The following is a 13,282-nucleotide window of genomic DNA, read 5'->3' on the forward strand; positions in this document are numbered from 1 at the left end:
TAATTACTAAGATAGACAGCTATGCATGCGGTGGCATTACTTTGGTCACCCCATGATTATTATTACTTTGCTTGAGAAACTTACTGCCGGAGTGACTTGTTGCAGATATTCCGGCCAACACTTCAATTTACATGTGTTCTGCAAAGCTGCAAAAGAAACACAAGACAAAAGGCGGAATACACACCGTTGAGGGGGAAGAGACGAGCTGCAGATTGGGCCCACTGCAGAAGAAGAAAGAAGTGGATTTCGGTTTCCCCTCCAAGGTCAAGACATTAGTTAAGTTTTACCGGCGAAGATTGACCGAAGCCTGAGTTACCCCCTGTTTTGACTGTTTTCTGTTGAATCTGAAGGACGTAAATTAAAACCTTTGTTTAAATTTTGAACCTGGTGTCCTCGCACTATTTGAACTACCCCGGAGAGAGCGGCGGTGCCTCTCGTGACACCACGATTAACAAGAACCAAGAAAAGGGATCATATTACTCCTGTATTAACTTCTCTGCACTGGCTCCCTGTTAAATCAAGAATAGATTTTAAGGTACTTCTCCTCACCTACAAGGCACTTGCTGGTGAGGCACCGTCGTATCTTAAAGAGCTTGTAACAGCTTATTGCCCTACAAGGCAGCTGCGCTCCATAGATGCTGGGTTACTTGTTGTTCCTATGGTTTTAAAAAGTAGGCTGGGGGCCAGAGCCTTCAGTTATCAAGCTCCTCTTTTGTGGAACCAGGATCCACTTTCAGTCCAGGGGGCAGATTCGGTCAGCTCTTTTAAAGTAAAACTTAAAACTTTCCTCTTTGATTTTGCTTATAGTTAGGGCTGGCTCAGGTTAGCCCGGACCAGCCCTTAGTTTTGCTGCTATAGGCTTAGACTGCAGGGGGACTTCTTAGGACACACCGAGCTCCTCTCTCACGCTCTCGTTCTACAATAATTCATGTTTTATTAATGCACATGACTAATTCAGCCTCTTTCCGGGAGTTTTTTGTGCTTTCTCCCCTAGCAGGTCTCCGTAGATCGTAGTTCCTGCTGGACCCTGCTCTTGACACTTGCCGTGACCCTGCTGACACCCGCTGCTTGGAGGTCACAGACGGAAGATGCCATCAGGACCACATCATCTGCAAAAAGCAGCGATGTGATCCGCAGCCCCCCGAACTGTAGACCCTGCTCCCCCCGATTACGCCTCGATATCCTGTCCATGAAAACCACAAACAAGATTGGTGACAAGGCACAGCCCTGGCGAAGGCCAACCCCCACCGGAAACGCCTTCGACTTACTGCCGAGTACCCGAACACAGCTCTCGCTTTGGGCGTACAAGGATTGGATGGCCCCAAGCAAGGACCCCCTCACCCCGTACTCCCGCAGCACCTCCCACAGTATCTCTCGGGGGACCCGGTCATACGCCTTCTCCAAGTCCACAAAACACATGTAGACTGGATGAGCATACTCCCAAGCCCCCTCTATGATCCTGGAAAGAATGAAGAGCTGGTCCCTTGTTCCACGACCAGGACGAAAACCGCATTGTTCCTCTTCAATCCTTGGTTCGACTATCGGCCGAACCCTCCTTTCCAGCACCTTAGAGTAGACTTTACCCGGGAGGCTGAGTAGTGTGATACCCCTGTAATTGGCACACACTCTCTGGTCCCCCTTTTTGAAGAGGGGTACCACCACCCCGATCTGCCACTCTTTTGGCACTGTCCCAGACTTCCACGCAATGTTGAAGAGGCGTGTCATCCAAGACAACCCCCCAACCCCCATTGCTTTTAGCATCTCTGGACGGATCTCATTAATCCCCGGGGCTTTGCCACTGCGGAGTTGTTTGACTACCTCAGTGACCTCCACCAGGCCAATTGACGATGATCCCTCCTCCGCCTCCAGCTCCGCCTCTACCAACGAGGGCGTAGTAGTTGGGTTCAGGAGTTCCTCAAAGTGTTCCTTCCACCGCCCGATAACCTCCTCAGTCGCGGTCAACAGGGTCCCATCCTTACTGTTCACAGCTTGGATGGTTCCCCGTTTCCCCCTCCTGAGGTGCCGGATGGTCTTCCAAAAACACTTTGGTGCCGACCGAAAGTCCTTCTCCATAGTTACCCCGAACTCCTCCCATACTCGCTGCTTTGCCTCCATCACGGCAGAGGCTGCTGCCCTTCGAGCCTGTCGGTACACTGCAACTGCCTCTGGAGTCCCACCGGATGTCATAACCCGGAAGGCCTCCTTCTCCAGTCGGACGGCTTCCCTGACCACCGGTCTCCACCACGGGGTTCGAGGGTTACTGCCCCTTGATGCACTTAAGACCTTGAGGCCACAACTCACCGCCGCGGCTTCAGCAATGGAGGTTTTGAACATGAACCACTCTGGTTCAATGTCCCCTACCTCCACAGGAATGTGAGAGAAGCTCCGCCGGAGGTGTGAGTTGAAAATCTTTTGGACCGGGGCCTCCTCCAGATGTTCCCAGTTCACCCTCACTACACGCTTGGGTTTACCGGGTCTGTCCCGAGTCTTCCCCCATCCTCTGATCGAGCTCACAACCAGATGGTGATCAGTTGACAGCTCTGCCCCTCTCTTTACCCGAGTGTCCAGAACATGCGGCCTCAGATCAGACGATACGATTACAAAATCGATCATTGATCTTTGGCCTAGGGTGCTCTGGTACCACGTACACTTATGAACATCCTTATGTTCGAACATGGTGTTTGTTATGGACAATCCGTGACTGGCACAGAAGTCCAGTAACAAACACCCGTTCGGGTTCAGATCAGGGAGGCCATTCCTCCCAATCACGCCTCTCCAGTTATCTCCATCGTCGCCCACGTGCGCATTGAAGTCTCCCAGTAGGACTATGGAGTCCCCTACTGGAGCCCCATGCAGGACTCCATTCAGGGTCGCCTAAAAGGCCGAATACTCTGAGCTGCTGTTTGGTGCATATGCACAGACAACAGTCAGAGTTTTCCCCCCCACCACCCGAAGGCGTAGAGAGGCGACCCTTTTGTCCACCGGGGTAAACTCCAATGTAGCAGCACTCAGCCGGGGACTTATGAGTATCCCCACACCCGCCTGGCGCCTCACACCATGGGCCACTCCGGAGTAGAATAGAGTCCACCCCCTATCCAGGAGTGTGGTTCCAGAACCAAGGCTGTGCGTAGAGGTAAGCCCCACCAGATCCAACTGATAACGCTCCACCTCCCGCACAAGCTCCGGCTCCTTCCCCCCCAGAGAGGTTACGTTCCACGTCCCCAGAGCCAGCATCTGCTGCCCAGGTCTGTTCCGTCTAGACCCCCCACTGTCACTGCCACCCTTGTAGCAGCGCACCCGACCCCATCGGTTTCCTCCACAGGTGGTGAGCCCATGGGGAGTAGAGTGTTGGGCTGCCGCGTCACTCCTTCGGGCTGTGCCCGGCCGGGCTCCGCGGTAAACCCGGCCACCAGACGCTCGCTGTCGGGCCCTCCATCTGGGCCTGGCTCCAAATGGGGGCCCCAGGCTTCCTCCGGGCCGGGTAACTCCTTCCCTCTTCCATTTTTTCATGGGAGTCTTGAGCCATCATCATCAACATTATTTTAAATATTAATATTACTGTACTCATAAACCAACATGACCCTCTCCGCTTCTGTGGATGGTGGTTCTATCTGATGGTGGTTGCCCCTGCAGTTTTGTGACATGGTGCATTATCCTGCTGGAAGTAGCCATCAGAGGATGAGTACATGGTGGCCATAAAGGGATGGACATCGTCAGAAACAATGCTCAGGTAGGCCATGGCATTTACAGTAAAGGATGCCCAATTGGCACTGAGGGGCCTAAAGTGTGCCAAGAAAACATCCATTTGTGGCTTCACAAATGCTTTGCTGCATACCTCGGTTGTAACGAGTGGTTATTTCAGTCAAAGTTGCTCTTCTATCAGCTTGAATCAGTCGGCCCATTCTCCTCTGACCTCTAGCATCAACAAGGCATTTTCGCCCACAGGACTGCCGCATACTGCCGGATGGTTTTTCCATTCTCACACCATTTTTTGTAAACCATAGTAATGGTTGTGTGTGAAAATCCCAGTAACTGAGCAGATTGTGAAATACTCAGACCGGCCCGTCTGGCACCAACAACCATGCCACGCTCAAAATTGCTTAAATCACCTTTCTTTCCCATTCTGACATTCAGTTTGGAGTTCAGGAGATTGTCTTGACCAGGACCACACCCCTAAAATCATTGAAGCAACTGCCATGTAATTGGTTCATAAGATAATTGCATTAATGAGAAATTGAACAGGTGTTCCTAATAATCCTTCCTAGGTGAGTGTAGTTGAGTGTTTTGCTCTCAGTGAGGGAGGAACAAGCAGTTTTGCAGATGCAGAGCGGAGAGTGCGGGTTGGGATGTTGGGTTTGACCATGTCCTGGATGTAAGCTGGACCCGATCCATTCACAGCATGGTACGTGAGCACCAATGTTTTGAACTGGACGCGGGCAGCCACCGGTAGCCAGTGAAGAGAGCGGAGGAGTGGAGTAGTGTGGGAGAATTTCGAAAGGTTAAAGACCAGTAGAGCTGCTGCATTCTGGATGAGCTGCAGAGGTGGAATGGCGGTAGCGGGGAAGGGAGAGGGCAGGGAGGGAGGGGGGAGGAGGAGGGGTGTGTTTTTTTACATGTTGATGGGCTGTGGGTGAACCTGAGCAACCAGGAAAAAAACAATTTAGACACCTACACTAGGCGGTAGCGTGGGTAGAAAGATGGGTAGAGGTCAGGTGGTAAGGGGGGAGGAGGGAGGTGTCTGCTTTTTTTTATATGTCTATGGACTCTGGATGAGTCAATAGATTATGGGCAAACCTTTCAACTAGGAGAAAACTCATGACTTCTTCACTATGTAGCTGATCAAAAATCAGCCTTGTTTTCCTGCCTTCTTTCTCTGCCCCTCCAGCATCTTGACTTTCATTCTCTGTAGTTCTTCATCTCTGTTTTCCGTCCTTCTGAAAAAACGGAAGTATCTTCTCTTTTGATGCTCATGGAGACAGAGGTCCTCCAGTTGCTTTTTCTCAGCTGTCAGTTGTTTGATGGCCTCTTCATTCATGTTCTCCTGTTCATCCAGCTCACCTTCGAACTCTTTAATGCTGTCTGCGAACGTTCGCTCCTTGCTCTTCATCTTGTCGTTCTTGATGTTTGTTCTCATGCGCCAGTCCTGATTTTTCTCATCAAAGTCTCTGAACATTTGCTTCTGTTTCTCCAATTTGTCTTCCAAGTCTTTAATGCTGTCTGTGAACTTTTGTTCCTGTTGCTCATGGAGACAGCGGTCCTCCAGTTCCTTTTTCTCAGCTGTCAGTTGTTTGATGGCCTCTTCATGTATGTTCTCCTGTTCATCCAGCTCGTCTTCCAACTCTTTAATGCTGTCTGCGAACGTTCGCTCCTTGCTCTTCACCTTGTCGTTCTTGATGTTTGTTCTCATGCGCAAGCACTGATTATTCTCTTCAAAGTCCCTTAACATTTTCTCTTGTTCCTTCATCTTGTCCTCCATCTGCTTTTGTTTCGTCTCCATCAGCTGGACTTTCTGAATCAGGTCTGCAGTGGACATGGCCTCCATAGCTCTGCATTCAACCTTTTCAGAGAGAACCGCATTTTCCTTCTTGAGACACAAAATGACTGATTCCAGGCTGTCAATTTTTTTGTTCATCTCATTCATCATCTGCTTTTCTTTCGTTTCCATCAGCTGGACTTTCTGAACCAGCTCTGCAGTGGATATGGCCTCCATAGTTCTGCATTCAACCTTTTCAGAGAGAACCGCATTTTCCTTGTAGAGATACGAAATGACTGATTCCAGTGGGTGAATTTGTGCCTCCATCTCGTCCGATTTGAAGCGCTGACTTGTCTCAACAGTCTTCTTTGTAGACTCTGCTTTCAGTTCCCTCTTCCTTTCTGGCTCCAGGTCCTTTTTATCCTGCTGCAGAGAGTGCCTTGTTTGGAAAACACTTAATTGGAAAAATATGACCTCTGCCAAAAACCAGTGTCTGTCTCTGGAGCTTATCAGAAAGTGATTGAAGCCTATAACTAGACTCTCACATCAAAGCCTCTGATGTCATCACCTTCTGTTGCAACCATGACAACCAAAACCTTGGTGATGACATCAGAGCTTTGTCTTTTTTGCTATTTGGTCATTTCTTTACAATCAAACTTAGAGAAAAAATACACTGGTACACTGTAAAATGTAATTGTTGACCTTACTTAAAAAAATGAGTGCCCTTAACTCATTTCTGCTTAATTTGTTGACCATACGGAAGGAAACTTAGTAACGTACACTTTCTGCTCCGGAAAGTTATAAAACTTAGGATTTCAAGTAACGTTTACTTAAAAGGATGAGTATCGAAGAACTTTCCCCAAAACCCGGAGATACTCTGCTCTAATACGCATGCGCACTTACCACCGAAGACGTGATTTCCTTTGAGGCGGCTGCTGGAAGCAGGAAGAAAGCGCTGCTCGGTCCAGAAGGTAAGCTTTAGCTAACTTTACATGATAAAATGTTACCGTTTACTTGCACCGTTCTACCTAGCAAACTTACTCGTCCATTTGCCATATTCTTCACGTGTTAGTTAACCTTAGTTTTTGGGGGTTAACTTTATCTCTTTGATTTTGAAAGCTAACGTTAGCTGTTAACATTTAAGCTAACGTTAGCTTGACCGTCAGTGTGGAACCATCCATCCATCCATCCATTCATCCATTGTCAAACCGCTTATCCTGCACACAGGGTCGCGGGGGGGGCTGGAGCCCATCCCAGCCAACTTCGGGCGATACAGTGTGGAACCTTCTAGAATAAATGTAGGCTACCGTTAAATATAACAACACGTTAGTAACGTTAACTTGCACTGCACTTATATGACGTCACGTTTCACTTAGCGCTATTACATTTGACGTTAACGTTAGTTAACTGAAACATGTATTAACTTTTTCAATGTGCGACAGGACAGTAGCGGTTATTAACGTAAAAACGGTTAAACAACGGGGCCGCCTAAAGCGCGTGCACGTTATTAAATTACCACACCGCATCACGGGAGTCACGGTAGTCTTTGCGTAAAGACAAGTGTAACGTTATAAAAACTCTTCTATTTTAATACTTACTGGAAATGACAACATTTAGCCAAATGCAAGAAGGAACCTTTAAGCTCTCCATCTTCCTCCAGACAATTGGTCAGGGGGCAGATAAAATGAGTCAAATGTTAAAATCTTCCATTAAACTGAAGGCTAGTTAGCTGTAAACGTGCATCTGCATGGGTTATTTACAGTTTGACTGATTTATTTTGCAGCTTTGCAGAACACATGTAAATTGAAGTGTTGGCCGGAATATCTGCAACAAGTCACTCCGGCAGTAAGTTTCTCAAGCAAAGTAATAATAATCATGGGGTGACCAAAGTAATGCCACCGCATGCATAGCTGTCTATCTTAGTAATTATGTGTGTTTGAAAATAATTTCAGAGTACAGATGTTACTGGGATGCGAACAGCAGTCCTCCGTGGCCTTCCTGTCATCCTTGGAGATGAGAACACAGACTTCTTCAAGACATGCTTTGTAAGTAGACTTTACTCAAAATTATTATCTAATGTTTCCTCTAGTAATCTTTTGGTATGTTACTTATCTTCCAATTGCTGCAGCTATACTTGCTCATATAACTTGTGTGTTCCACCATAGAAATGCAATTTAACATGCAATTGTGGTTTAAATGAACCTTAGGCAAAAATTGCCAATCCATTGGTGCAGGCAAACGTTAACTGTTCTCCTCTCTTTTGCGGTCAGTTGTCATTTCAGCACGCTCCAAAAGTGATCCGCCACCACCCCTGACACCTCCAATCTACAGCAGAACCTGGCATAGCAGGAGATTTATGCAACTTGGGCTCTACCACCACCACCAGTGTCTGGACTCCCAAAGGGGGGGATATGCCTCGTCTCGAGATCCCGGCCCCTGGTCTATCCTGCGGCAGGATGGAGTCCAAGCCCCAAACAACTTGCAATATCATATTATGCCTGTTATAATAAAGCATGGTTCACATTTCAACAAGTCTCTCCGGATTGAAATGCTGCTATTGTTTTTAGGACTCTCCGGACATGTCGCACACCTCCATGAGGATCCTGACTGTGATTGCCCAAGACGGTGCCGCCTCTCTTCACTCACTGCACCTTGAATCCACAACTCCTGCCGTCATTTTGGAAGGAACACTGGTGATAAATTACTGTCAAAATCTGCCACATCCCATGTGCCTGTTACCCTCAGACACCGAGGAACATCTTTGGGTTTGTTCAAATAGTGCTTCTCTCACTTCGACCCAAACTACAATTACTCAAAAACCTACGAATGCAGTGAGGGATTGTTTTCATGATCTTTATGGTCTGTGACATGCTGTGTTAGACCCAAGAACTTCACCCTTACTCTTTACTATGGAAATAGTTTTTTTCATGTTGTCCAGTTGACTATTGCATTTGTTTATCCGTTTGTTTCAAACCATAGTCTTACTTTTTCATGATGCAAGGCATGTTTTTTTCATATTGTGGAATCAGTTTCTTTTGCTGCAATGTCAAGATATCTTAAATGTCCACATTTCAAAACATGTCATTTTTCATTTTTGAATCATGTTTTAGAATAAGAAAATGTGTAAGGAATTTTCTTAGAAATAAATGTTGTCTTCCATTATAATGGTTCTGTCTTTGTTTCCGAAACTTACAGTTTCTAGTTCAGCTTACTTGAAAGTTTTAAGGCAATCGGTTTCCTGATTATTTCTTAGACACCGGGTCATATGGGAAAACGCATATATTTTTATGCGCTTTGGCCTTTCATTTACACACAAACGAAGGTTTTATCACGGAAATGATCGTTTCTAAAAACTCTTCTGTGTTTGCGTGTGAACTAGGTCAAACAGAGTTTAAGGTTGTCACTGGGCTTTCTGTGTGGAGTCTGCATGTTCTCCCCGTGTCTGCGTGGGTTCTCTCCGGGTTCTCTGGCTTCCTCCCACAGTCCAAAGACATGCTCTGGGCATCAGTTTGATTGGTGACTCTAAATTACCCGTAGATGTGTGAATGGTTGTGTGTCTCTGTGTAGCCTTGCGATTGGCTGGCGACCAGTCCAGGGTGGACCCCGTCTCTCGCCCGAAGTTGGCTGGGATGGACTCCACCTGCCCCGTGACCCTGTGTGCAGGATAAGCGGTTTGATGATGGATGGAACCTTTTCTTATTAGTACTGCTTACTTAATATAACTCAGATCTTTAAGTTCACATACTATTTATTGTCCACATACTTATGCATTTTAAGTTAACTATACTGCAGTTACATGAGTTAAAACTCACTTATTTTCAGTATTAACAACTTAAAATTAATGAGAAACTTAGAAAATTTCAGTGTCCTGACTTTTTCAAGAAAAGTCAACTTACTACATTTTACAGTGTAGTTGTAAGCCTTCATTAAGGTCAATTAAACACTGGTCTATGCAGGCCTCCCCATGTTTGTGGAAAATAAATGAAATAATACAATTTTAAATAACCCTTTAAGCTTCAGTCTAATATTGAATTGAACCTCTCAAATCAACTAATCTGTTTCATTTATTCATCTATTTTGCACCTAAAAAATGTATCTTATTCGGTTACAAAGATGTTGCTGTATTTGTATTGAATTTACTTATTTATATTTTCATTGATACATTCATCTATTTGAAACCTAAAAAAAATCACATACCGTTAGGTTGTTGTGATATTTGTATTTAATTTAGGCTTCATGAAACAAGTTAAGAAATGTTACTCCTATTGGAGGGATATCGCTTGTCCAACGTGTCTTCTTTGTTTACGTACATCCTGTCAAACATTTGTGTTGCACGATGCTGTAAAATATAATGTCTAAATGTAACCTGTAGCAGTTTGTTGGTTCCAGACGTCACAGACTCACAAAGAGGAGGATCACTGAGGTTGCTTCTCTACTTGTTTCCTTTGTATTTACATTCTGAAATACAAAGGAAATTGGTTAAGCCTAGATTATGCTTCTGCGTATTCAGAGCGACGCAGATGCAAGACTCCCTTGCGTGTCCCTTGCGTGTCTTTTCACGCCTCCTTGCGTGTGTCGACCCATTTTTCTAGGCTTGCGTTGCTTTCGACGCCGGCGACGCAAGCCTCCCGCAGCGCACACGGCTGTGATTGGTGCGCTAACTACATCCTTTACGGAGTCTCACATTTCCGCTTTCATAGCCCGATACCGCCATTATTAAAACAAATAATGTTTACGAGAGAACGGATCAGATTGAACAGCTTTTGCCGGAAGAAATGCGTAAATATGACCGCTTATACAAGCCGTCATTGGCGGATTGTAGAAGCGGGTTGGATTCATGGAGGGAGATCGCCGCAAACCCCGGTTTGCCGGTCGAGAGGTGCACAAAGTTGTGGAGGAAAATACGGGGCAAGTGTGTCCGCGATGAAAAGCAGCAGTGTCGATGCACGGGGCAATAAAGTCTATGATAAATAATTAAACAAACCAACGACTTCCACAAACAAAGACGTGACTCTCTAGATCGTATTCGACAGAAACACATTACTCCACCTGTTGTTCTGGAGGTGAATTTTTCTGCAACACACGCAAGACTTTTAGAACCATGAATTGAAACGAGTGCGTCGACGCAACGATGCAGAAGCATGCGCCGGCCTTTAGCTACAACTAGCCGCCATAAGGTATCGGTCATATCAGACATGAGACATGCAAAACCTGCATTGCCATAAATGCAGCTTTTAATTCATAACAGGAAGAATGTTTTTTTTTCTTCTTTATAAATGTACATAGTTTTAAAGGAATTCACACAAATGAAATCAAAGCACTCATATGAGTTTTAAATTTCCTTTTAGTTTAGAAATAAAAAGGAACATACCTGCTTCACAAGAAGTGTGTGTTCCCTTTTTCTTCATTCTTGCATGTGACTGAAGGTACAATGGGTCTTTTAAGTGAACTGCAGTGAGCTACTGCGGTCAACTTAGCCGATACTGAATTTTAGTGAACGTATATGCTGACATATACGGTATTAAACACGTAACCGGAATACAGGCTATTTAAATAGCAAATTCCGGGAAAATGATGTGCATACAGGACCCCTCTGACTACTTGTGTACAATAACGGAAATATTTTGTGAGGATGTCACAACCGAGGGAATCCTGGAATTAGGAGGCAGGCAAGCGAGACTTGGTCCAGGTAAAAAATATGTTTATTTGTAAAAAGTCAGGAAGTTTCCGTATACAGGTGTTAGGGCTCGACCAGCCAGAGAGTCGCACACCTGACGCCGCTCTGCTCAACGCCACAGCTGCAGCTCGTCAGCTCATCCCACAGGGAGGTTAAGAAGCAGATCTGCCAGTGGCTCGCTGTGAGTTCGTGCTCTGTGTTTCCCCAGAGAGGGTTGATTGTTCTTCCCCTGTGCTCCTCTTGGAAACCCTTCCGGAATTCCCTACGCAGAGTTTTTGTTTTCCCTGTGAGTATCGTGTGAGTTTTCATTTTTTGATTGGACTAAGAGCGCCCACGGACTAGAGAAGTTTTTGGAGTTGCCTTTTTTTTTGTTTTTTTTCCCCCATGCCAATTAAGGAGGCAGTTCTTGTTTTTGGTTTGTTTCTCGTATTTGGTTATTTTGTGAAATAAACTACGCCGTTTTCCGGCTAAACCTAAGCTGTGTCTGGTGTCGTGCACTTGGGGTCAGAGACAATCCATAACAGTACGAACTCACCATGATGACCCCAGCCGACACAGACCGTGGCAGTTTAGAAGCTGCCCTGGATAGACAGCTTCAGCTGACGGACAATCATACTCACCAGCTGGAGGCGGCCGCCATTGCCGTGCAGAACCTCCAGGTCCAGGTCCAGCCCCTTCAAGCTTCGGTGGAGAGCCTGACTCAGCATCAGGTGGCGTCGGCGGCCCAGCAAGCCGAGATTCTAATACAGCTACGGGCATTGACGGCGGCTCTCACCACCCAGCCGCCGAACCAGCCTCCGCCGGTGAGGGCAGTGATCCCGCCCCCGGGGGATCCCCTCCCAAGTAGCCCTGCGGAACCTGCCTCGTTACCCTGGGAACCCTGCCTTTCCAGCCCACACCCGTTCGGGGGTGACTTCGAGACTTGTGCCACCTTCATAATGCAGTGTGAGTTGGTGTTTACTCACCAACCCAGCCGCTACACCTCCGACGCTGCCCGAGTCGCATATGTGACGAACCTGCTTACCGGCCGGGCCGCCCAGTGGGCTGCCGCTTCCTGGTCCATGGGTGCCAGTTTCCGTCACTCCTACAGGGAGTTCGTGGCCGAGCTCCGCAAGATGTTCCACCATCCAGTAAGGGGTAAGGACCCCGGCGCCCGGTTGGCCAGCATCCAACAAGGCAGCGGCTCGGTGGCGGACTACTCAGTGGATTTTAGACTGGCCGCTGCAGAAAGCGGGTGGAACGACCCAGCCCTTCGGGTTGCCTTCCGAAGGGGACTCTGCGAGGCAGTGAAGGACCAGCTAGCTACACGGGAGGAGCCCGCCTCCCTCGACGACCTCGTCAGTCTCGCCATCCGCATCGATGGACGCCTTAATGAGAGAAGGCGGGAGCGAGTTCCCCGGGGACCCCTCCCTATCCCCCACATCTTCAGCACACGGGAGAGGAACCCGGTCGCCCATTCGACTTCCCCCAGTCCCGTCCGGCCTTCCACGTCACAGACAGCGACCGAGGAGGAGCCCATGCAGCTGGGACGCACGCGCATCAGCCCAGCCGAACGGGAGGCCCGATTCAGGGGAGGGCTGTGTCTCTACTGTGGCCAGAAGGGGCATCGCATCAGCGGCTGTCCCACACGGCCAAAAGATTAGGCTCACCAGGACCCCGGGAGATCCTAGTGAGCCGCCTTTCGTGTTCCCGTAGTCCTGCATCACCTAACCGGCGGGTTAGCGTCACCCTGGCTTGGGCAGATCAACGGATTACGGTAGGGGCCCTCCTCGATTCAGGGGCGGATGACTGTTTCCTGGATTTGGGTTTCGCTGTCCAGGCTAACATTCCACTGAGGACACTGGAGAAGCCTTTAGAGGCCTTTGCACTGGACGACCGTCATCTAGCCCGCATCACCCAATGCTCCCACCCAGTCTCCCTCACTGTGGCGGGTAACCATGTAGAGACCCGCCAATTCTACCTCATCCAGTCCCCGTTGGCCCCAGTGATTCTCGGGTACCCCTGGTTCGTGCAGCACGAGCCACACATTGCCTGGTCCTCTGGGACTATTCTGGAGTGGAGCGCCTCCTGTCACGCCCAGTGCCTCCAGGCAGCTCCAAGTCCGTCACCCCGCCCGACTCCCCGTGCCCCCT

General features: G+C 47.9%; 1 protein-coding gene across 1 annotated transcript; it reads right to left on the bottom strand.

Moving 5' to 3' along the window:
- Nucleotides 1-914: 914 nt before the first annotated feature.
- LOC120818877 (uncharacterized) lies at nt 915-10,108 on the bottom strand. Its single transcript, XM_078103211.1, has one exon. The coding sequence runs from the start codon at nt 5,798-5,800 to the stop codon at nt 4,847-4,849; it is 954 nt and encodes a 317-aa protein (XP_077959337.1). The 5' UTR covers nt 5,801-10,108; the 3' UTR covers nt 915-4,846.
- Nucleotides 10,109-13,282: the final 3,174 nt, after the last annotated feature.

The sequence above is a fragment of the Gasterosteus aculeatus genome, chromosome 5, assembly GCF_964276395.1.
Source record: "Gasterosteus aculeatus chromosome 5, fGasAcu3.hap1.1, whole genome shotgun sequence".
NCBI lineage: Eukaryota > Metazoa > Chordata > Actinopteri > Perciformes > Gasterosteidae > Gasterosteus > Gasterosteus aculeatus.